The sequence below is a fragment of the Peromyscus eremicus genome, chromosome 5, assembly GCF_949786415.1.
Source record: "Peromyscus eremicus chromosome 5, PerEre_H2_v1, whole genome shotgun sequence".
NCBI classification, from domain to species: domain Eukaryota; kingdom Metazoa; phylum Chordata; class Mammalia; order Rodentia; family Cricetidae; genus Peromyscus; species Peromyscus eremicus.
In genome coordinates, this window is record NC_081420.1 from 97,306,032 (window position 1) to 97,328,663 (window position 22,632).

At 46.8% G+C, this 22,632-nt stretch overlaps 2 protein-coding genes across 2 annotated transcripts in view; both read left to right on the forward strand.

The window, feature by feature from the left end:
* Positions 1-5,749, forward strand: part of Sf3b3 (splicing factor 3b subunit 3) — a 39,512-nt gene extending 33,763 nt beyond the window's left edge. Inside the window, exons 21-26 of the mRNA XM_059263999.1 lie at positions 986-1,111; positions 1,987-2,199; positions 2,856-2,954; positions 3,904-4,047; positions 4,538-4,642; positions 5,163-5,749. Coding sequence (XP_059119982.1) covers positions 986-1,111; positions 1,987-2,199; positions 2,856-2,954; positions 3,904-4,047; positions 4,538-4,642; positions 5,163-5,303 — 828 coding nt within the window. The 3' untranslated portion in view covers positions 5,304-5,749. The remainder of the gene's footprint in view (positions 1-985; positions 1,112-1,986; positions 2,200-2,855; positions 2,955-3,903; positions 4,048-4,537; positions 4,643-5,162) is intronic.
* Positions 5,750-10,107: 4,358 nt separating this feature from the next.
* Positions 10,108-22,632, forward strand: part of Il34 (interleukin 34) — a 55,892-nt gene continuing 43,367 nt past the window's right edge. The window contains exon 1 of the mRNA XM_059264005.1: positions 10,108-10,271. The gene's annotated coding sequence lies outside the window, so the exon portion shown is untranslated. The remainder of the gene's footprint in view (positions 10,272-22,632) is intronic.

Below are 22,632 nucleotides of genomic sequence, written 5' to 3' on the forward strand. Positions count from 1 at the left end.
GTAGACTTAACCTCATAAAGATCTTCCTACCTTTCTGCCTTCTGAGTGCTGCGATTACACTACCATGCCAGGCTGAGTTGGGTCTTTTGAACAGTAACTTGTTAACTATAATTCATCTTTGGGCAGCATGTGGAACATACTAGAACTTTTATGCTTGAGTGATATTCCTGTGCCTGGCACAGGAAGCCTGGGTTCTCACCACCCACAATGATAAGAGACACACAGTGAATTGGCCCCTTGTTTACTGTGTTACTAATAAGTTAATAATAATAATAAGCAGGCAGCAAGCAAGTCATGTCCAGAATTCATCAATCAGCTAAAGAATTACCAGGTTCCAGAAAGTTATTCTTTAATAGAACAGTTTCAGTTTGGGAGAACAATAAACATTCTGTACATGATGTTGGTGATAACTGTGCAGTGTGAATACATTAAATACCACTGAAGTATGTACTCTAAAATGTAAATTTTTATTATTTATATTTTACTGTGATCTAATTAAGTAGTATTTTATGTTCTATCTTCTATACTACAGTACCTGAATCTAACTGCTTCCTCTAGGGAATATAAAATACCACACTCCTTTGTGTTAAACATCTCTGTCTTAAAACTAAGATGTCACTTTTCAGTAGCATTCCTTTCTCGTCCCTCCACAAACCTCAGCTGCTTCTCTAATGGTAAGACTTCACTGTTAGTTCATGGTGTTGGTAAACTAGTACAGGCCACTCTGAGGAGCACTCACAAGGCAGTGGGAATGCCTTAACTTTGCTGGGTGAAGTGTATTGTGTGGTATCTCTTTACTCAAATGCGCTGTTTCATGGGGACTAACCGCTGCATGTGCAGTTTATTTGTATAGTGAGCAAAGTCAGTGTCGTTTGCTGTCTGCTTGATTGACGCTTAGAGAAATAGTTGTGTCAAGGATCAAGTGAGGGTGTAGTTGGCTGTGTGTTTTTTCTGAACTGCCATGACATTCTTTTTCCTTTCATAGACTCCAGTGGAAGAGGTCCCTGCTGCTATTGCCCCGTTCCAGGGGAGGGTATTGATTGGTGTGGGGAAGCTTTTACGAGTCTATGATCTGGGGAAAAAGAAGTTACTTCGAAAGTGTGAGAATAAGGTAAATGCACTGTTGGGGGACAGGATGATGGCACCGATTCTTTTTTTTTTTTTTTTTTTTTTTTTTTTGTTTTGGTTTTGGTTTTGCGAGACAGGATTTCTCTGTGTAGCTTTGGAGCCTGTCCTGGAACTCACTCTGTAGCCCAGGCTGGCCTGGAACTCACAGAGATCCGCCTGCCTCTGCCTCCCGAGTGCTGGGATTAAAGGCGTGGCACCAATTCTTAAAATCATTATTTTATTAGAAGTGTCTTGAAAAAAAGCAGATGATCTCATTTCTTGACTCCTTATACAAGCTTACTGTCCTTTATTATAAGGAATTTAACTAGGAGAGTTAAACATATTTCTACTATTTAAAAAAAAAAAAACCTTCTGCTGGATGTTATGGTGAATTACTGTTAACCAAGCACTTGGGAAGCTGAGTCACAAGAACCGTAAGTTCAAGGCCAGCCTGAGCTACGTGGATCTCAAAAAATGGATCAGCTGGTTAAGGCACTTGCCACTAAGCTTGGCAAGTTGTGTTGGATTCCTGGGACTAACATAGAACTGACAGTCACCCTCTGACCTCCACATGTGCATATGCACGTGCACAAACACAGTTAAACATTTCTAAAACCAAACAAGGACTGATAGGGCGTGTAACTGAGTGGTAGAGCACATGCCCAACATGCATATGGGCCTGTGCTTAAACCCCAGGACCCTATTTCCATCACCACCCCAAAAATATCTTTCTCACTTCTGGGTACTTACTATAGGCTGCTATTGGATGTATGCAGACTGTGTATTGTAGTCGAAGAAAGCTGGACTTTTAGGTTTTGGATTATAGATTCTAAATTCAAGGATTATACTAATTGCTATCTTTGTTTTTGTATTTCCTAGCATATTGCCAATTACATATCTGGGATCCAGACTATTGGGCACAGAGTAATTGTGTCTGATGTCCAAGAAAGTTTCATCTGGGTTCGCTACAAGCGTAATGAGAACCAGCTCATTATCTTTGCTGATGACACCTACCCCAGATGGGTCACCACTGCCAGCCTTCTCGACTATGATACTGTGGCTGGGGCAGACAAGTTTGGCAACATTTGTGTGGTGAGTTGGTATTGGTTCTTTTGGTGACCATGACATGTGTGAAAGCTGGCTCAGTTTGTGGTATGGTTAAACAAAGGTGCAAAGGTTATATTCTCTAATACGGAAAGTTAAGTATGGGAATAAAATTCAGTCCTGTTCAGGTCCAAACCTTAAGAAAATCTTTTGTTCAGGCTGTCCTGCCTCTCTGGGAAACCCTTATGCTCTGGTTCACTTTCATCCTCTCCTTAGGACATGGCTCAATAATGATGAATTCAAGCAAGGTGCAGTGGCACACACCTTGGATCAAGCAAGAGGCATAGGCAGGCAGATCCCTAAGGTTTTGAGGCCAGCCACGGCCCGCATAGTGAGACCTTGTCTCATAAATAAATAAAGTTGAGTTTAGTTTGAGCTAAATTTAATTTTTACTTTTTACCCAACTTTTCATATGTGGTTTTCAGCCAGCTTGATTTCTCCCACACTTTGTGGTCTGTTCTTGCTCTTAGCAGTGTTAAACCCTTGTTTGTGGCTTGTTCTCTGTGGTCTCTCATTGCTTAAGTAGCAGAAGGCAGGCTTGAGCCTCTGTAGGTTGCTTGCTAAGACCCAGGGCAAACATAACGCTTGGTGAGCCAGGTAAGCTTGCACAGGACCCAGTCTAAGTTTGTCTCACTTCTCCATAGGTGAGGCTTCCACCTAACACCAACGATGAGGTCGATGAAGATCCCACTGGAAACAAAGCCCTGTGGGACCGTGGCTTGCTCAATGGGGCCTCACAGAAGGTAAGCTTGCAGAAAGGACCCAAGAGAGAAGCAAACCCAATACCTTTCTGTGCTCCTTCACCTGTAATGCATGGATGTTGCGATTATAGCACCCATTCCATCTTTATAAACAAATTATTCTACTTAAGATTCATTTTTATTAGTTTCAATTGTGTGTGTATGTGTGTGTGTTATAGGTATGTGCACATGAATGCAGGTGGCTGTGGAGGCCAGAAGAGTCAGATCCCCATGGAACTGTAGTTAGAGGCATTTGTGAGAATCCTGATGTGCTGGGTGCTGGGAATTGAACTCCAATCCTCAGGAAGTGCAGTGCATGCTCTTAACCACTGAGCCATTTCTTTAGCCCTAGCATGTATGTCTTTATTGAACATCTTGATTGATAAAAAACAGTTCTGTTTATTCTAGTACCTAGGTTAGTTACTAAGGCAGGATTGTGAATTCTGGGTCATTGAGGGCCTGTCTTGAAAAAAAAGGATGTTTAAACCTAGAATGGTGGTAGTTTTAGTGATTTTCTGTGGTTTCTTTTTTTTTTTTAAGAAAGAATCCCAGTGTCCAGTTACCATGAAACGTGCTGTATAACCCAGGCCTTAGCCACCTGAATGCTGAGGTTACAGGCACACATGTACTAGTGTGCTTGTGTAAAATGGTTTTTAGGTAGTAATTGATTATTAGAAATAACCAAAACCCTGCATGCTTTTGGAACACAATGCTTAAATGATGAAAAAATTTTAAAGTTTCTTTAGATTTCCATAAGTTTTGGATTTTAAAAGCTGGCAAATGGTGCTAGGGTGTGGCTCAGTTGGTAGAGTGCCTACCTGACATTCATGCATGAGGCCCAGGGTTCCATCTCGATCACTACAAGGGGAGAGGTGTGTGATGTGCCTGGAGGCTCTTAGGAATACTGAACAGAATTGGGGGACAAAGTTACCAAACTGTTTTTCATTTGCAGGCAGAGGTCATCATGAACTACCATGTGGGTGAAACGGTGCTGTCATTGCAGAAGACCACACTGATCCCTGGAGGCTCAGAATCACTTGTCTATACCACTTTATCTGGAGGAATCGGCATCCTGGTCCCTTTCACATCTCACGAGGTTGAGTTCCCACATTGCCCTTACCTGTTCTTCCTCAGATTGTTTCTTGGTGTTGAATCTGCCTAGGATAGTAAGCCTTTACTTATAATTAGTAGTGTTCTGAAAATTGTATAAGGTAACAGTTAATGTGCCTAGAAAACAGAATCTTAAGTTATTTGAGGAAGGGCTTTTATGCCATGATGTGGGTTATTTTCTAGGCCCAAAGCTTCAAAGCAGCAGTCTACGAACTAGGAATGATAGACTGAGATCAATGTCCTATGGGACATGTTTGCCTGGCAAGAATCAGTGGCTTGGAATTGGGCATGGTAGCACATAATCCCAACACTCAGTAAGATTATGGACTCGAGGATTTCAAGTTGAAGGCCAGACTGGCCTGTATAGTGAGACCCTGGCTCTTGAAAGCTCAGTGACTTGTCTGTACTTTGTTTTGGAAAGCATAGTCCAGCAGTTGAAATCACTTTCTCAGAGATAGTTTCTGTTTCTTCATTAGGACCATGACTTCTTCCAGCATGTTGAGATGCACCTGCGATCTGAGCATCCCCCTCTTTGTGGACGGGACCACCTCAGCTTTCGTTCTTATTATTTCCCTGTTAAGGTAAGTTGGAAAAGGAATCCTAAACCCATTCATTGGTCTTTTCTATTGGCCTCTATTTCTTAAAAATCAGATAGTTCTAGCTCAGTGTAGGGGTTCATCCTATAATCCCAGCACTTGGAAGACTGAGGTAGGGTCATTAATTAGTTTGGACTAATCTGGGAATTTTATATAACCTATCCTTAAAAAAAATAGAGTTAGGTTTTACTCAATGATGGAATATTTGCTTAGCATGCACATGTCCCTGGATTTAATCTCCAACGCCTTTTTTTTTTTTTTTTTTTTAAGAAAAAAAGGTCACTAGCCCTTAGTGGAAGAGTATAGTGGAATGGGTTGAGGAAGGGCATGTGGTTGGTGATAAACCTTCTTCCTAAAAGACAGACCATAGCCAGAGACAAAGCTGCACTGGGTTTTACCAGTCTAAACGATGGCTACTTGGGGGTCGTCTTGAGTATTTTCATAGTATGTGCCTTTTTCTTTGGACATCTTAACTTGGTCCTCCTCTGACTCTTCCATGTCTTAGAATGTGATTGATGGAGACCTTTGTGAGCAGTTCAACTCCATGGAGCCCAACAAGCAGAAGAATGTGTCTGAAGAGCTGGACCGAACCCCACCTGAAGTGTCCAAGAAGCTTGAGGATATTCGGACACGTTATGCTTTCTGAGCCCATCTTTATGGAGGGCTTGCCAGACAGTCCCTCTTTTGTTCCCGTCACTTTGTCTGGCTTCTGCCACATGGCAGGAGAAAGGTGGTGTGGTAATTAAGACTGCAATGTTAAAGCCGATAGCTCTGCACCCTCAACTCTTCCTTTGGAACGGCTGGTTCTCCCTACAATTGGCACTGAGGTCTGCTCCTCGAACGTAATGTGTGGCCGCCCTGTGCTTCAGTGTGGAACACAGTATTCCTTATTCCCAAAGCCATCCCTACATTCTGACTCTTGTCACTTTTGTACACACTCTTTAATTCTCATTGTTTTCCTGTAAATACAGTTTTATACAATGTTGTTTGTGAGGTGGAGGGAGGCAAGCGAAGGTGCAGCCATGCTGGTTGCAGTGTGACTCCGTTCTGCCTCTGAACCCTCCTGGATATATAAAACTAGTTTTCAAGGTGGCCAGCATCAGTGTGTCTTTTTCTGGGGGTGAGAATTCAGGAGAAAAGTTTGAACCCAAGTTGAACAGTAACTAAATGTTACTTCTAGGTACCTATGTGGACATCTTGGTTCTGGTGGTTTCTTAAGCCTGACTTGATTCTTTGTTGTGGAGATAAAGCATGAGCTCATCAACCATGTGAACATAACCCCTCTTCCTCTTGGATATTGAAAATGGATGCTGTCCCTTCCCCTCAGATCTTTGCTACTCTGGGCTCTTAAAATATTAAATTTGACATACATGATCCCCAGATGAGGAGTCTGATTTCACAGTGCTTGCTTAAGTGGCTCCTGAGATTTTAAGTCTGGTGAGTAGGAGTCACTAATCACAGATGTACCCACATACTAACCTACCCCTGGGGATAGTCATGTGAGCCCTGCATAGAGACACATGGATGACCTGGAAGAGAATGTCTGCAGCACACATCTTGGCCGGGTTGCAGATTTGCCTTGAGTGGGTATGTAAGGAAGGACTGCCATTCTTTTGGCCAGAAGTGGCCTAATTTCAGAACTGTTCAAGCCATAATTAGAAGTTCCTCTTCCTGGCCAGCTTAAAGATTACGGGAAGCCTTAATCTTTAAGGCAGCTCTGAAGCACATTGAACCTGGGGATACTCAAACTCTCTGCTGGTCTTGGTGCATAATAAAAGAAAAGTTGAATTTCTCTGCTCAGCCACCTAAGTTGACTAAACTTTCTGCATCTCTCATCCAGTAAGAATCACAACTGGGAGTGGTTACCCATAACTTTATTTTATTAGATGGGGTCTCTAGTGCTGGCTGCCTCAGAACTCAGTAGGTGACTGAAGCTGGCCTGTTCCTGCTGGATTGCAGGCATGGAGCGGTTCCCAGCTTTGCAGTATACCATTCTGACTCAGGCGTTAAAAAATTAAGTTTTGTCGGGTGGTGGTGGTGCACACCTTTAATCCAAGCACTTGGGAGGCAGAGGCAGATGAATCCCTGAGTTCGAGGACAGCCAGGGCTACACAGAGAAAAACAACAAAACACCTCTGTTTAAAACAAAACTTTAACAAGTTTGTAGCAAATAGGTGAAGCTGAATTGTTTGTTTAAGGGTACCGCCACGGCTCTAGGGGGTTGAGCAAGTAGGTAAATAGCAAACTACCTAAACCCTGTTAGGCCTGGCAGGGGCTGTGGGGAATTGAGAAAAGGAGGTAGGTTTACTCTTACCCTCTGTAAATCCCCTGCTACTTGGATCTAAGAGCGGGTGCACAGCTGCTCAGCTGCCTCAGCTTTCTCCTGACCTCGCAGGGCAGGGGCTTTGCAGATGTTGCTTCCTTTGGAAGATCTCTTGCCAAGAATAGCATTCCTGTGGGGAGGGGGTTCAAATTGGACTGTGCCTGGAATGTTGCTCTTTTTAGTTTGTGTAAGTGTATTGCTTGCAGGACAGCTGCTAGAGCTGGGAATGTACTCTGGGTTCCCTGCCTCACAGGGAGAGGGCTGGTGTCCAGGATGCTGGGTGCTCCCAGTTCCCAGCTCCCAGCCTTTCTTGAGAGCTGGAAATACTGAGGTTTTTTTTCATCTACCCAGCTTTCAGGATCTGTTAATTCCTTAATCCTGTTTTCTGTTCGGAGTAGAAATGCCATGTTTGCATGAGTCATCCATTTGTTCATTTACATATGAAATACTGTACACGTGTCTTATTTTATTAGCCTCATGAAAGTTTGTCCAAAAAATACTGTTGGAGAGCAGATCGCTAGTGTGACTCTGAACACTTAAACTTGACTGTTTTTTTATTTGGGGACATGAGTTATAGTGAACTGAAAACAACAATATTAACTGGTTGTCAGTTTGAACCAGCACAAGCCAGAGCTGTTTGTTGGAAAGCTTGAAAAGCCGGCACTGGAAATGTTGGCCACTGAGAGTAATGAGCACCAGGTCTATTCTGGGTCTGTTCTGTCCCCAGGTTAGAGGAGAATGTTGATTAACGTGTAGTCTCCCACTGAGGACAGTGAGCAGAGTAATGAAATGTTGAGTCTCAGAAGAAAATTAGGGGCCATGTCTGATTTCCCAACTTGTAGGAAAAATCAGGAAGTCCTGCTGAGGCAGGTTAGGCAGCCAATAAGGAGACCTGTCATGACTCTTAACCCATTCGGACATTGGACTTCTCTGTATAGACTCCTGGTATCCAGTCAAGAACCTCGCTTTTGAGTATTTGTGAGTCTGGTGTAAGTGATCAGACCTAGACCTCACTAGCTGTGATTGGTGCTTGTTCAAAGGAAAACAGCAAATACTAGTTGAATTTGGAAGTTACAGTTTTAGAAAAGAGGCAGATGAGCATTCACTTTGAGCTTGCTGAAGGACCGTCTTCAGTTCAGCTCTATCGTACAGTCAGAATCCAAAGGTAGCCTCCCTGTTTCTGGCCCCTTCCTGGATATCATGTTTGCAAACCACAGACTCACCTAGCAGACTTAGCCCTTTCTATGAGCAAAAATGTTGGAATAAGAGGTTTTATTTGTTGGTCTTTGTTTTGTGGGCATATATAGGCATATGCATAATATGTGTAGGTGTGTGCATTAAAGGACAACTGGTAGTCAATTCTCTATCATGTAGGACCTTTGAATCAAACTTAGATTGTCAGGCTTGGCAGCAGGTGTCTTTACTGGCTGAACCATTTTGCCAGGCCAAGAGTTGCTTTTGATAAGGGCTAGGAAGAATTTCATAGGCTCCTTTTGAAAGTCCATAGTAACGTGTGTAATCAGGACATGGGAATAAAGACAAGTACTATATTTGCTCTAGGCTTCAGGGACTGATGCTATCAGAGATGCTGTAACTAGAGAAAGCCAACTTTACCTGTGAATCCTTGAGAAACACCTGCTAGAGACCATGTGGCAGAGAAATCCTTGGGAAAGCATTGGACAGTGGGATCCACTAACTTGAATGTGGCTCTGGAGTGCTGAGTCCTGAGGGTGGTCCTGGATCCTAGAAATGGGACACTCGGAGAAAAGGGTACCACATCAGTTCAAGAGGCTCAAGAGAGGACCTCTTCTGCCTGACAGAAGGCCTTGGCAGGGCTTTTGTGCAGGGCCTGCAGGGTGTAGCCACTGCAAGGGGCGTGTGGGGGTGGGGAAGTAGCTGGGTACATTCCAGTGTGGGCATATTGTCCAGTTTTCTCAATCTAATTAAGAAAGCATTTCTTGAACAACACTACTCATTAGCATTTAGAATAGGGCAAACCCTTGTGTCCGTCTAGGCCAGCATTCCCAGACTAAGCTTTGTGGAGTCAGATGTTAATTGAGTGGCCCTTACTGAGAGATTCTGTGTTCATGTTGAGGAAAGCATGGCTACCTCCCTCCCTTGTTGATAACTTGATGCTTGCAACTCAGCAGCACCACCACCATTGTGATGTCCAGTGGTGGAGGAACTGAAGGATCCTTTGAGAGATGGGGATAACCATCCCTAACTTCCAAATAGTCATAAAATGAGGGAAGTGTGGCACACACCTATAATCATAGCACTCCAAAGCAAAACTAACCAGCTTGAGTTACATAGCAAGTTTGAAGCTAGCCTGGGCTACACTGAGATCCTATTTTTAAAAAGAAAAAGTTGGTTATAGAAAGTTAGCAAAGGGCCGGGCGGTGGTGGCGCACACCTTTAATCCCAGCACTCGGGAGGCAGAGGCAGGCGGATCTTTGTGAGTTCAAGGCCAGCCTGGTCTCCAAAGCGAGTTCCAGGAAAGGCGCAAAGCACACAGAGAAACCCTGTCTCGAAAAACGAAAAACAACAACAACAAAAAAAAAAAACAAAAACAAAAACAAAAAAAAAAAGTTAGCAAAGAAAGAGGTGCTGTCCCTGCCACATAGGGCCACTCAGCCTAGTCACCATTGCCAGGTGAGCAAAAGTGGCTGCCTGCAGGTGTGGCTCAGGGACTCCAGAGGTTTCCCCGAGGGCTGTCTCCAGCTTTGTGGTTAGACCTCAATAACCAACTGTGGATTCTTGGGTAAACACACCATCCTGAGCTCAGGTTCCTGTCTGTAGATGGGTTGACTAGCTCCTCAGCAATTGAGGCCCCAACAAACTCACCTAGCCACCATTAGCTATATTCTGTTTTATAATGAGAGAATCTTATCTGAGTCCAAGTATTCTGGAGAGGACCAGGAACTGTCCCTAAAAACCAGTCCAATATACATAAAAACTAGGGCTTGGATTCTAAAGACACCCCCATGCTCACCCTCAAGACTGTCCCCTTGCCTTGGCTGTGTTTGAGGCTTCCTCCTACTCCACACTCCAAGACAGGCTGAGGCCACATGGCCCCGCCCCACCCAGCCCTTGCTGGCTCCCGTTCTAGAATCAAGTCTGAGCTGCTGTAGCTTGTGTTCCCCACCCTCTGACGGGAAGACTGGATTGTAGGCTGAGGGGCCATCACAGCCTCTCCCACATGGCATTTACTGCCACAGCTCCAAGGCACCTGCTCCAGGCCCTGAGCAGCTTAAAGCTCCCGGCGATCCACAGAAGCCCACATCCTGGCAGGTGAGCAGGTAAACAGCATTTGGGGCTTGCTTTCACATGGCTGCTCTCTCCCAGTCCCCGATGGATGCCTTTTCCTCACCAATTTAACTGCTGCTTCACTCTCTTTCAAGTCAGAGGCTTGAGCCAGAGTTGATGAAGAGGGCGCTGCCTAAGAAGCTCTGAAATGGTGTGAACTATCTGCTATGGGGTTTCAGTTTTTAGCCTTTGCTTTAACAGCCTTGCTGGAGAAAAACAGCCACGTAGCTATGAGATTAACTTCCCTGTGTTCCTGTCTGAGTTTTGTCAGTGGACAAACCCACATTCTGAATTGGTTTTGGCTTCCTGGGAATTGCAAATTGCCTTAGGTCTGTCTGTACACTTTAATGTGCTGTCTGCATGAATTATTACTTGTATGAACCTCACAGTCAAAAATTAATTGAGATTACAGGTGACACACACCTGTAATCCCAGCATGTGGGAAGTAGAGGTGGGAGAATTAGTCATCCTTGGCTACTTAGCAAGTTCAAGACCAGCCTCAAAAAAAAAAAAAAAGAGAGAGAGAGAGAAAAGAAAATCTTTAAATGAAAGGAAAACATGGGGCTGGAGAGAGAGCTCAGTCAGGAAAGTGCTTGCAGGCACTGAAGAGCTGGGTTCTTTCCCTAGAGCCCTGTGAAGAAGCACTGGGCATGGTGGCGTGTTTGTAACCCCAGTGCCAGGGAGGTGGGGACAGGTGGAGCGTGGGGCTTACTGGCTGGGCAGTCTAGCCTGCTCTGCTCGTTCCAAGCCAGTGGGAGACCCCATCTCGAAGAAGGGTGGGCAGTGACTAAGGAATGACGCATAAGATGGTTCTCGGCCGTGACATTGCACCATGGACGTGAGCACAGGGCTCCTGAAGTTATAATAAATGTTCTAGTCTCACATTTTGCCTTTTTTTTTTTTTTTAAATTTAGACAGGGTCTTACTGTGTAGCCCTGGCTGTCCTAGAACTCACTATGTAGACCAGGCTAGCTTCAAACTCTGCCTGTGTCTGTCTCTATGCCTGGTCTACCCGTCATTTTAAAGATCGATGTGGTGTTTGCCACAGTAGCACGCCTACGTCACAGAGCCTTCACTCTGTGAAGCTCAGTTGTTTCTAGATGGTTTGGAGCTAGATGGTTTGGGGACTCAGCTTCCATGAAGGACTGTGGAATTAGCTTCTTTCTGGCCTTTTTGGTGTCACTGTTCTTTTTTCCCCTCTCCCCAGAGCTCATTCTCCACCCAGAATGAATACTTGGGGCAAAGGGCAAGGACATTTTTGTGATGCTGCTCATGGTGCACATGGGTTAGCTCCCTCACAGGAATTACCGGACATAGTTATTCATTTCTGGTCCCTTGATGCTATGATAGGGTGAGTGGGGACTTTTGCTCTCAGGGGATTTTTCAGGAAAGAATTGGGAGCAATGTCGCATAGTGTTTAATAGCTTGGTTTGTATGCACATAGCTGGCTGATCTTGAATTCTCACCTAGTAATGTTGTTGTACCTTGATTTGAATGTAAAACAGAGGTTAGAAAGTTTCTTGGGGGGAATTGGGAGACAGAGGTAGTATGTATGTCTAGTATATCTCATGTTCCAGAAGCATCCAAAGGGCTCTTCCTGCCTGGGACTGTCCCCTGAGCCATTACCAAGCTGAGCAGGATGAGAAGGTCTGGGAAGGGCACGTTCTTCCCAGCCCTCTGAACAGGCTTGGTGGCTGACAGAGGACTTATTTTTTTAATTGAACTCTTGTCTGTCCTGAGGCCAGAAGAATTGGTTGTCAGGGTCTGGCCTCCCTCCACTTCAGCTCAGGAATGTTATCCTTCACTTCTGTATTAGTTACTTTTCTATTGTTTGTGGTAATTCTATTGTGGTAAAATACCGTGACCAAAGCAACTTGTAAGTTGAAGTTATGAATTTAACTGGGCTTATGTTCCTAGGATATTAGAATTTATAATGGTGGGACAAAGGAATGGTGGTAGGCGGCTTGAGCAGCAGCTGGGAGCTCAAATCTAGATCCGCTAGCAGGAGACCGAGAACTCACTAACTAGAAACTTTAGAGCCCACCCCTAGTGACATACTTCCTCCACTGAGATCACACCTCCTAATCGTTCCTAATATTCCCACCAACTGAGGATCAAGTATTCAAATGCCCAAGACTTATGGTGGACAGACATCTCATTCAAACCATAGCACCATTTCAGCCACCTTCTGCAGCACAGGCCCACGTGATCTCAGAGCAGTGAGAAATCCCAGCAAGTCTGTAGTGCCTCATCTGGTCCCCACATCACAGCTGCTTTCGTGCATACATGAGGTGCAGCACAGTGAGCCTTGGCTCTGCAGCCAGTTAAGCTGGATGGATCTCACTGCAGTTTGCACCACTTGCTACATCTGGGAGGCCATGGGCCATCACTACACATACTCGGGTGCCTTATCTGTGACATGGAAATGTGAACACCTGTGCACGGTTGGCATGAGTCGACACAAGTAAACATCTACTAGTTAGCCTTTTATCGTCAAAGCTTTGGGGAAGGTACCAGAATAAACAACAGAGACAGGTAGAGAAATGCATTTGTTTTCTCAGTCAACAAACTGAGGAGGGTGGCTGGTCATAGGGCTGGGAACCCAAGGTAGGTAGGGGCTCTTCTTCTTTTGAAATAGGCATGTAGCTTGTATGTAGAAAGTGAGGACCATGATCCTGTCCTTTGGTCTTGAGGAAAGCTCTATGCTAAAGAATGCATAGCAGCTGATCAGCAGAGACCAAGAGCAAGGAACTGGGGCAGTGAGGACTAACACTGGGTGAGTTTGGGTTAGGATGACGAGTTCTGGTGGACTCCCAAGCCGGGCAAGGGAAAGGAGGCAGGGGAAGACATGAGATGGGTCAGTGGGAGCCACACTGAAACATGTCGGTGAAGTGAGAGTTGCAACTTGACCTCACTGAGATCCTGTGCTGACGGCTTCCAGGCGAGGGATGGTATTGGGGGCCTGGAGTGCGTCTAGATTTCTACCATACCTCGGGCTTTGGCGACACCCAAGATAAAGAGCTATGGAGAGTGGGAGCCTGAGGAGGCCTGGCCTGAGACTCGGGTCCTGGGACTCTGGAGATCTGATTCCAGTCCCTTCGCCAGAGCACATGGGTCTCTTTAGATGACAGCCTGGGACAAGGAGGTTTCTTACAGCTCTTCTGGGAGTCTTCAGAAGGTCTCTGGAAGCCACAGCTGCTGCCATCTCCACTCTAAACCCCTGCCCCTGAGACTGCTCTGTCCTGGGGCTCCCTGACTTGGCTATGGGAGACATCATGTCTGAAAGTGCAGTTTGTTCCCTGAATCTGGAAATCTGAGAACTCTGGTCCCCAGGCCTGGAACAATCCCAAGGGAGTTCTGTGTTCTGGGGTCATGCATGGTTGTATGTGAGAGCCATGTCCCTCAACTATAGGACATCTCTTGGGACCTGAGCTGTACTTGGCCTGGGAATCTGCCTCTTAAGCTTTGCAGAGGCTTCCAAGTTCTAGATGGGGAACCAGCCAGGCTGCCCTTGGGACTCTTTCCAGGATGGGGATGTGCATGTGTTGGGACATGGCTTTAATTAGGAAGGCTCTGGTGGTGATGAGCTTGAAAAGTCAGACAGATGAGGACTTCCTGGCAGCTACAGGGAAAGATCGTCCCCCACTTTAAAGCTTTCCAGGGTATTGGCCGATCAGCTTTCACAGCCCAAGGTCATACAAGGCCATATAAACTTCCACAGCCAGGACCAGCCTCAGGTCTGGCCTGGCTACTCACAGCCTCTCCGTTATCCCCTCCTTCCAGCACATCAACCCTTCTTCATCTTCAACAGCCAGCATGCCCCTGCCGCCTTGTCTTTTGATATCCCTGTGGCCTTGGTGTCTCTTTGCAGACAGTTTTTCACCATCTCCATCGTTTCTCCAGTTCTGTAGTGGTGGTGAATGTACACATAGCATACCGTTATGCAACTGATCTTGCAAAGCAGAAACTCTACCTACTAAAAACCTCCCCAGCCCCTCTCCCCGCTCCCGGTGACAACCTTTCTACTTCCTCTCCCTGATTTTGACCACTCCTCTAACTGAAGTTGCAGTCTCTTGTGAATAGTGCATTTCACTTAGCAAAATGTCCTCAACGTTTCTCCACGATGTAGAAATGTGGCATGGTTCTCTTCCTTCTTCAAGCTGAATGGCATTCCACTGTATATATACATATGCATATATATATATATATATATATATATATATACCTATACATTTTTGCTTATCTATTCATCTGTCCATACACTCTGTATTGCTTCTATCCTTGGCTATAGTGAATAAAGTCTCTATGAACACGGGTGACTTGAACTTCCCATCCAGTCCTCGCTTTCAGCTCTTTTGCTGGACCTTATGCTAATTCTATTTTCAATTTTTTGAAGGCACCACCACACACTGGTCAAGGGCCCCATGTCTCCACATCCTTATGGAAGTTTATTTTCTGGCAGTCATTGTTGACAGTAGCCACCCTAATGGATGTGTTAGTGTCTCAGAGAGGCTTTTATTTATGTTTCCGTAATGACTAATGATCTTTTCATATCCATGCTATTTGTGTATGATCTTTAGCAAACTATGCAAGTTCTTTGCCATGTTCTAATTAAGTTGTTTAGGTTGGTATTGGGAGGAATTCTTTATAAATTCTAGGTATTAACCCCTTATCAGCTAGATTCATACATATTTTTTTTCACTCTGTAAATTGCCTTTCACTCTGTTGGTTGTGTGTCCTGCATGCACAAACTTTTACACACACACACACACACACACACACACACACACACACACTAAATAAATGTAATCATCTTTAAAATGCTAATTCAGAAATATACAAGAATTTCTAGGCTGGCCTCTGAATTCACCGTCCTCCTGCCTCAGGCTCCTGAGTTCTAAGACTTCAGGCCAGTGCAACTTTCCCGACAGGGCCCTACCTCATCACCTCTTAGACTATAACTGCACATGAATTGTCACCAGGGAATTAAAATGTGGGTTCTAGTGGGGGGGGTGGCGGCGCATGCCTTTAATCCCAGCATTCGGGAGGCAGAGGCAGTTAGATCTCTGTGAGTTTGAGGCCAGCCTGGTCTACAAAGTGAGTTCTAGGACAGTCTCCAAAGCTACACAGAGAAATCCTGTCTCAAAAAAAAAAAAAGAAAAAGAAAAAGAAAAAGAAGAAGAAAGTGGGTTCTCATGCTGAAGGCCTGAGATGGAGCCCAACATGCTGGATGTTTCTCCCAGACTCTTAGGAGTTCTTTCTACAGTTAGGTACTCATGTTTGGAGTAGTGAGAGTTCGCCTGTGCAAAGCACCAGCCAGGGTCACTTACTTGTTCACACCTCTCCTTACAGTTTGTTTCTTTCTCTCCCTGACACTGTGTTATGGAGATGCCTGTGAATGCAGAGCTCGATCATCCTTGATCATCCTTCAGGTGGATGTATTTAGAGTACTCCAACCCACTGTGCTCTTATATTTTTGGTTGTGAGCCTAGCCTTTAACGGCTGAGCCATCTCTCCAGCCCCCCCACTGTGTTCTAAATAGCACCGTGGTACATAGCTGTGTTTCTGGCTTTATTTCCCCCAAATAATTAATGTTTTATCTTTACGAAGCCGACTGGAACTTGGATACCAAATGTGTTTGTCTTCAAAGGAGTCACATAGAAGACTGGTCCCTTAATCTCAAGCCTCTGCCAGTCTCCAGTGGGAAGGGACAGAGTGGCAAGGGCCAGACATAAAGTACATGTGAGAGGGTAGTGTGGGACAGGCAGGGGCAGCGTGGGAGAAGGCGGCTGTGGTGGGCAGGGTTTGGTAGCTGTACTTGGTCAGCACTCACGGCTCCTTGCAAAGCCGCAGCAAGTCGCCCCCACTCCACAAAGGAGGAAATGAGGCCGAGGTGGCTCCAGCTTGGCCATGATCGTGCAGGTGGGAGGCAAGAAGGCAGGGGTGTGGAAGGGCATGAATATGCCTGGTTGGCCTCGAGCTGCCCCATCTCTCAGGCTGCCCCAGCGACCCCACTAGGTTCTAGAATCTGCATGACAGCAATGCCCTCCTACCAAATGATAATCCAGGATTCACCTGGCAACTGCTGGCCCATCAGGTGACTAAGCCGTCCCTGAGGCCCAGCTCCCACCTGCCCAAGTGTTAGCTTCAGAGTCGCCTTGGTCAGGGAAATCTAGGGCCTGGAGTTAGTCTCACTTCCTGGGAACACTTTCCTTGGATGCCACCAGCTCCTCTCCGGTCTGGCAGGCCCTGAATGGAGCTTGGACTTCAGTAAAGCCTCACAGTGCACATTGACCAGTTGGGCAGTGAGTATGGGACAGAAAGCTGGACAGCAGCAGGCAGCCTTGGGCTTGAATCCTAGTCTTTTCGCCTGCTGTCTGCAACACCTTAACATGGAGCCGAACAATGGAATGAAAATGGCGTATCTCCAGACTACCTATGGCTATTAAGATGGCTGCCAGAGACGGGGAGAGAGAATAATATGGAGAGACTGGGAGCCTGTGCACTGTTGGTGGTACAAGGGAACATTGGCCATTCCTCAAACAAAGGGAGAATTACCATATCCAGTAATTCCACACCAGGATATGTGCTGAAGTGAATTAGAAGCAGGGTCTCCAAGAGGTAGTTATACAACCATATTCATAGCGTGTTCACATTTCTATTAGCCAAGAGGTAGAAAGCAGGCTACCCAACAGAGAGGAATGGATAAGCCATATCTGTACAGAGAAATACTACTCAGGCTTAAAGAGGAAGAAAATGGGCCAGGAGGAGGTGGTGGTGGTGCACGCCTTTAATCCCAGCACTTGGGAGGCAGATCTCTGTGAGTTTGAGGCCAGCCTGGTCTACAGACTGAGTTCCATAGAGAAACCCTGTCTCAAAGAAAAAAAAAAAAAAAGAAAAGAAAAAAAGAAAATGCAGTCACATGCTTCAACATGGATGAGCCTTGAGGACATCACACTAAGTGAAACTAAGCCCAATACAAAAGGATAAAACTGTATGATCTACTTCCACAGAAAGCAGAAGGTCAGGAACTGAGAGGATGAGGGAGTGGAGACAGAGTTTCAGTTTTGCAAGCTGAGAAAGTTCTGCAGATGGGTGGGGATGGGGGTTGCACAACCCTGCGAATGCTCAATGCTACTGAACTGTGCACTGAAATGATCCCAGTGAGAGGCTGGTGATTGTCTCGAATGCTGATCTTCCCGCCTCCACCTGCCAAGTGCTGGGGTCGTCTGGACCACCGTGCCCAGTCTACACAGTGCTGAGGATCGACCCAGGGGCTTTGTGCTTGCCCCCAAGCACTCCACTGGCTGAGCTGCATTTCCAGCTCTCAGCTTTTTTTTTTTTTGGGGGGGGGGTTCTCTGTGTAACAGCCCAGGCTATCCTGGAACTCACTTTGTAGACCAGGCTGGTCTCGAACTCACAGAGATCTATCTGCCTACCTCTGCCTCCTGAGTTCTGGGAGGCGTGCACCACCACTGCCAGGCTTAGCTTTTTTTTTTTTTTTTTTTTTTTTTCACAAAGAAAACTTCTCATAGGGATTCTGCTGGGTATCGAGTTGGGCAATACACATGAACATTTGTGCTAGGTCTGTAGAAAACAAGCTTCCCGCAGGAAGCAGCATTGAAGACCTGGGCACTGAAGAGTTGCTCAGTTTTCAGCAGCTTCTCAGAACTGCACAGGAGAGCCGGGTTCAGGAAAGCCTTCCTGGAGGAGTGACTGGGGCCCTGCTCAGGGAATTCCTAGCGTTTATGAATATGTTGATTCCACATATTGGAGAGTCCCTGGCAAGAAAGCTGGCTCTCATGAGGGGCAGTTAGCAGGGTGGAGACCATGTGTACTAAACTGTCTGTGTGTGGAGCAGGCTGCCTCATGACTGGTGAGTTCCCTGTTAGTGGAAACAAGCCAGGAGAGGCTGGTGAGCTGCAGGGGAAATTCCCACAGGACGTGAGGACAAAGCCAGAGTGTCCCAGGGGCTCTGTGCCTTTCTGATGTGATCAGTCCAGGCAAGGTTCTATAGGACAAGTGTGTGCACAGTGGGACCCAGGTCTGGGGCAGTTGGAGACAACCTTGACCCCAGCCTTACACACAATGACAGCAGTAACAGCTGCTGCAGGTCACGCTGGGCCATGCCCATCGCTAATGTAAACAGGCCCAATCTCAAATCCTCTCTTCAACCATGCCACAGGGGCTATTACCACCTGAGAACCAGGCCCAGGGTTAAGCTGCTGCCTGAGGCAGCCAGCAGCTGGTATGTGGGATTTGAACTCACACACTGGCTGGCGCTCTCGCTGCTAGGCAGAAGATCCTGTCCACCTCTCCCAAGCTAGCTGCTCGTGCCCCTGGCATCCTGCTCAGGTCCAAAACGTTCTGCTTGGTGTGAAGCTAGCTGCCATAGTCCACCTTCATCCTTGACCAGAAAGTCAGCACTGCCCGCTTCCAGCCTGGCTGGCTTCACACCATTAGTGGGTGCTGATGAGCCTAGCCCCTGAAAGCTAGGCTCACTCAGCCTGATTGGTGTTACAGGATCTGAGGGCAATGATGATCTTGACCAGGAGCCACCTTCTTCCATTAAATAGGAACCTCCTAGGTTAGGATGTAGCTCAGTTGGTAGCATGCTTGCCCAGCATGCATGAAAGCCTGGGTTTGATCTTCAGCACTGCAGAAACTGGCATTAGGTGCATGCCTATAATCCCAGCACTCTGGAGGTAGAGGCTGGACGATCAGAAGTTCAAGGTCTTGGTTATGGGGTGAGTCTAAGGCTAGGCTGGGCTACAAGAGACTGTCTCAAAAGAAAAAAAGAATGAGTGGGGACCCTTCTGAATAACTTTCTTCCAAGGCTCAAAGTCCTGCCCATAGGGTTGAGTTCAGTTCATTCTGTCTCTTTGGTAACTATGTATTTGGAACCCACTTCTCGGGATGCCAAGACCAAAATTTGCCTAGCACCATTTTATCATCTGCCAGGCAACAACGCCATCTTAACGGCGGTGATTCAGTGGCCTCCTCTGACAGGTGATTCAGTCAGCTCTCAGGCAGGATGACTATGATGCCCACAGCTGCAAGCGGAGGAGGTCCAGGCAGGGACAGTGTGGTTATCTAGAATGCTGCTGTTAGCTGGGAGCGCAGCCTCAGGGGAGCTTCTCCATGCTTCTGTGCCAGGCAGGGAGCAAGGCCTCCGACAGACACCAGTGCAGGACTCGGGGAGCCCATCAGGTGAAGTAGGGTGTTGGTACTGCAGACGAGGAAACTGACCTGAAGATCTCTGTTGCCTGCGGCCTCGGCGTCTAAGGGTCTAATGGAGTGCCCCTCACTGGCTGTGGAATTGCGCACATGCAGGCCTTCCCTTCCATTCTTCCTGTGGCCTCCTCACTGCCCTGGGTGGGGCTTTTGGGAGGGATACTTTACGATGGATGGAGAAGCTGCTTAGGGGCTCCCCCAAGGTCCCACAGTGGGCGAAGGTGGTACCCCTCTCTCTACAGGCTCTTTTCTTCCCCTGCACTGGGTGGCACGCTCTGTAGTCTTCCTAATGGCTTCCCTGGGGGGGCTGTCCCAGGCGCCAGTGACTGATGAGGCATAGGCTGCAGACCAGCTGGACCAGCTGAGGCTGGACTCGAGCCAGGTGCTTTCCCGTATTTCCCTATGGGCAAGAAAGTGGCTTCATGGGCTGCTTCCCTGGCGAGGCTGCCGCTTGGTCTCGCTCATTGCCACGCCCCTCTTGAGGGGCGAGAGAAAGGCACTCCTTTCTCTCCGTGGAAATGGTGTAGGCACATGGTTGCTTACTCTCACAATAGTGTTATAGTTCTGAACTCTTGACCCAGCCTTGTGAGGAGGCATGGCTGTCAGGAGGAAGAGGGGGGGAGGGGAGGAGGAGAGAGGAGGAGGAGGAGGCTGAGCTAGGTGCTAGAGGTACATGAGGACTTGTGCCCTGCCTGTCTGCCTGCCTTCTTTAAAAGTGAGTCAAGGGTGGGGATGAGCTCTCATTGGCAGAACACTTGCCCAGTGTGTATAAGGCCCTGGGTGCAATCCCCAGAACCGAAAACGAAAACCAGTAATATAAATCATGGACATGGTAGCACTTACCTGTAATCCCAGCACTTGGGGGACAGAGACAGGAAGATCAGGAGTTCAAGGTCATCCTTAGCTATATAGTAAGTTGGAGGTTAGTCTGAGCTATGTTTGATCCTGACTCTAAAAAACAAAACAAAACAAAACCCCCAATATGTGTGTGTGTGTGTGTGTGTGTGTGTGTACAGATTTACATAATTCAGCAGATTTGAAGTCGATTTGCTCTCCTCTAGGACTTCCTTCCTTCCTTCCTCCATTCCTCCTTCCTCTTTCCTCCCTCCCTCCCTCCCTCCCTCCCTTCTTTCCTTCCTTCTTCTGGCTCTTCAGCCAGCTGTGTTGGGAAATGTGAGCTTCCCCTTTTGCCTCCGGCCTCTCCCTGCACTGTAGCGCTGTCAGCTGGAGTTCTGCGATCTCGTATCTACTTAAGTTTAATGGTTCCCCACTTGTTTGCTGTGGGACTCCAATTCCAGGGATTCGACCCTCTTCTGACCTCCACAGGCACCAGGCACACACATGGTGCACAGACACACACAGGCAAAACACACACACCCACAAAACAAACAAACAAACAAAAACCCTAAAAACAAAAAATATAATAAAATGATTTTTTGCTTTGTTTTGTTTTCTGAGACAGGATTTCTCTGTGTAGTTTTTGGTGCCTGTCCTGGAGCTCGCTCTGTAGACCAGGCTGGCCTCGAATTCGCAGAGCTCTGCCTGGCTCTGCTTCCCAAGTGCTGGGATTATAGGCATGCGCCACCGCCACCCAGCAATAAAATGATTTTTTTGTTTTGTTTTGTTTTTCGAGACAGGGTTTCTCTGTGTAGCTTTGTGCTTTTCCTGGAACTCACTTGGTAGCCCAGGCTGGCCTTGAACTCACAGAGATCTGCCACCACCGCCCGGCAATAAAATGATTTTTTAAGAATATCATTGCATTATACCTGGGTGTGGTGGCCCACGCCTATAGCCCCAGCACTTAGGAGACAGAGGCAGGAGAATACTGAGACGGAAGCCAGGCTGGGTTACACAGTGAGTCCCAGGCCAGCTTGGACCTCATAGTAAGACCCTGTCTCAAAACAACAGCAAAGATAACATTGTTGCATTGTAGTGATACCACAGGGAAGTCCAGGCACAGTTTCACTTGTGACGGCTCACTCCCGTTAATTTGGAACATGAACAACAACACACAAAAGCAATAAAAAGCAAGAGAGTGAGCCAATGAAAACAACTCTCCAGGCTGCTTGTCAAAACATAAATCGTTCTGATCTCCTCAGATGAGTGTTGCATTAGATTTTAGACACTTAATTGCACCCAACGTACTTCCGGATCCCTGGCCCAGGAATTCTGCTTCCTGATGGGAGCCAGGTCTGCGCAAAGCTGTCTGTGCGGACAGTCGCTGCCACGTAGCTTGTATAAGACTGAGATACAAGTCAGTGCAAAGGGGGCGAGACGGCCAAGTGGGCAGAGGTGATTGCTGTCAAGCCTGGAGAGCTGATCGCTTGAATCCACATGGTGGAGGGAGAGAACCTACTCCCATGAGCTGTCCCCTGACCTCCACATACATCCACAGCAAGCATGTGCATGCACATGTATGTGCATGCAAACACACTTAAATAAATGCATAGACGTAATAAAAAATTAAAACCTAAAAAAAAGAAAAGAAACGATTGCAAAGGGCTAACAATTGCTAACAGGAGGCAGACTCTATACAGTGGTGTACTTGGCAGCTGGCAGGAAAGGGAGGCGGGATCACAGATGCCCAGATAGACTGACTGAGCGAGGTATGAATCAGCATTCTGTTAACTCACAGCAGACATGTTCCCTCTCTCTTCCAGTTCTGGAAATGAAAGCCCTGGAAGCAGGCTATCAGCAGGGCTCACACTTCGGAGGGTTCCAAAGGAGGAGCCTTTCTAAGCAAAGCTTGGCAGTCTGGGCTTGCTGCCTATCACTCTGAATGATCTCTGTTATCAGACAGCCCTTTATCCATGTGTACCTCTTCTCTAGTGAGGACACCAGTCCCTGCAGTTTGATTACATCCTCATCTGGCCGCATCTCAATGAATGGCATCTAGAAAGATTAGTTTGATTTTGGTCATTGTTTTGTTTTAGACACTGTATCCGCTGTAGTCCAGCTGACCTGGAACTCACTAATGCAGCCACGCTGGCCTCATATTTGTAGCCATTCTCCTGCTTCAGCCTCCGGATCATTAGGATGACAAGCCATGGAGGTCAGCTCTGCAAAGATTTGCTGAGGCTCCGGGCGGCTGTGTCGGGGCGCCTGCCATTCC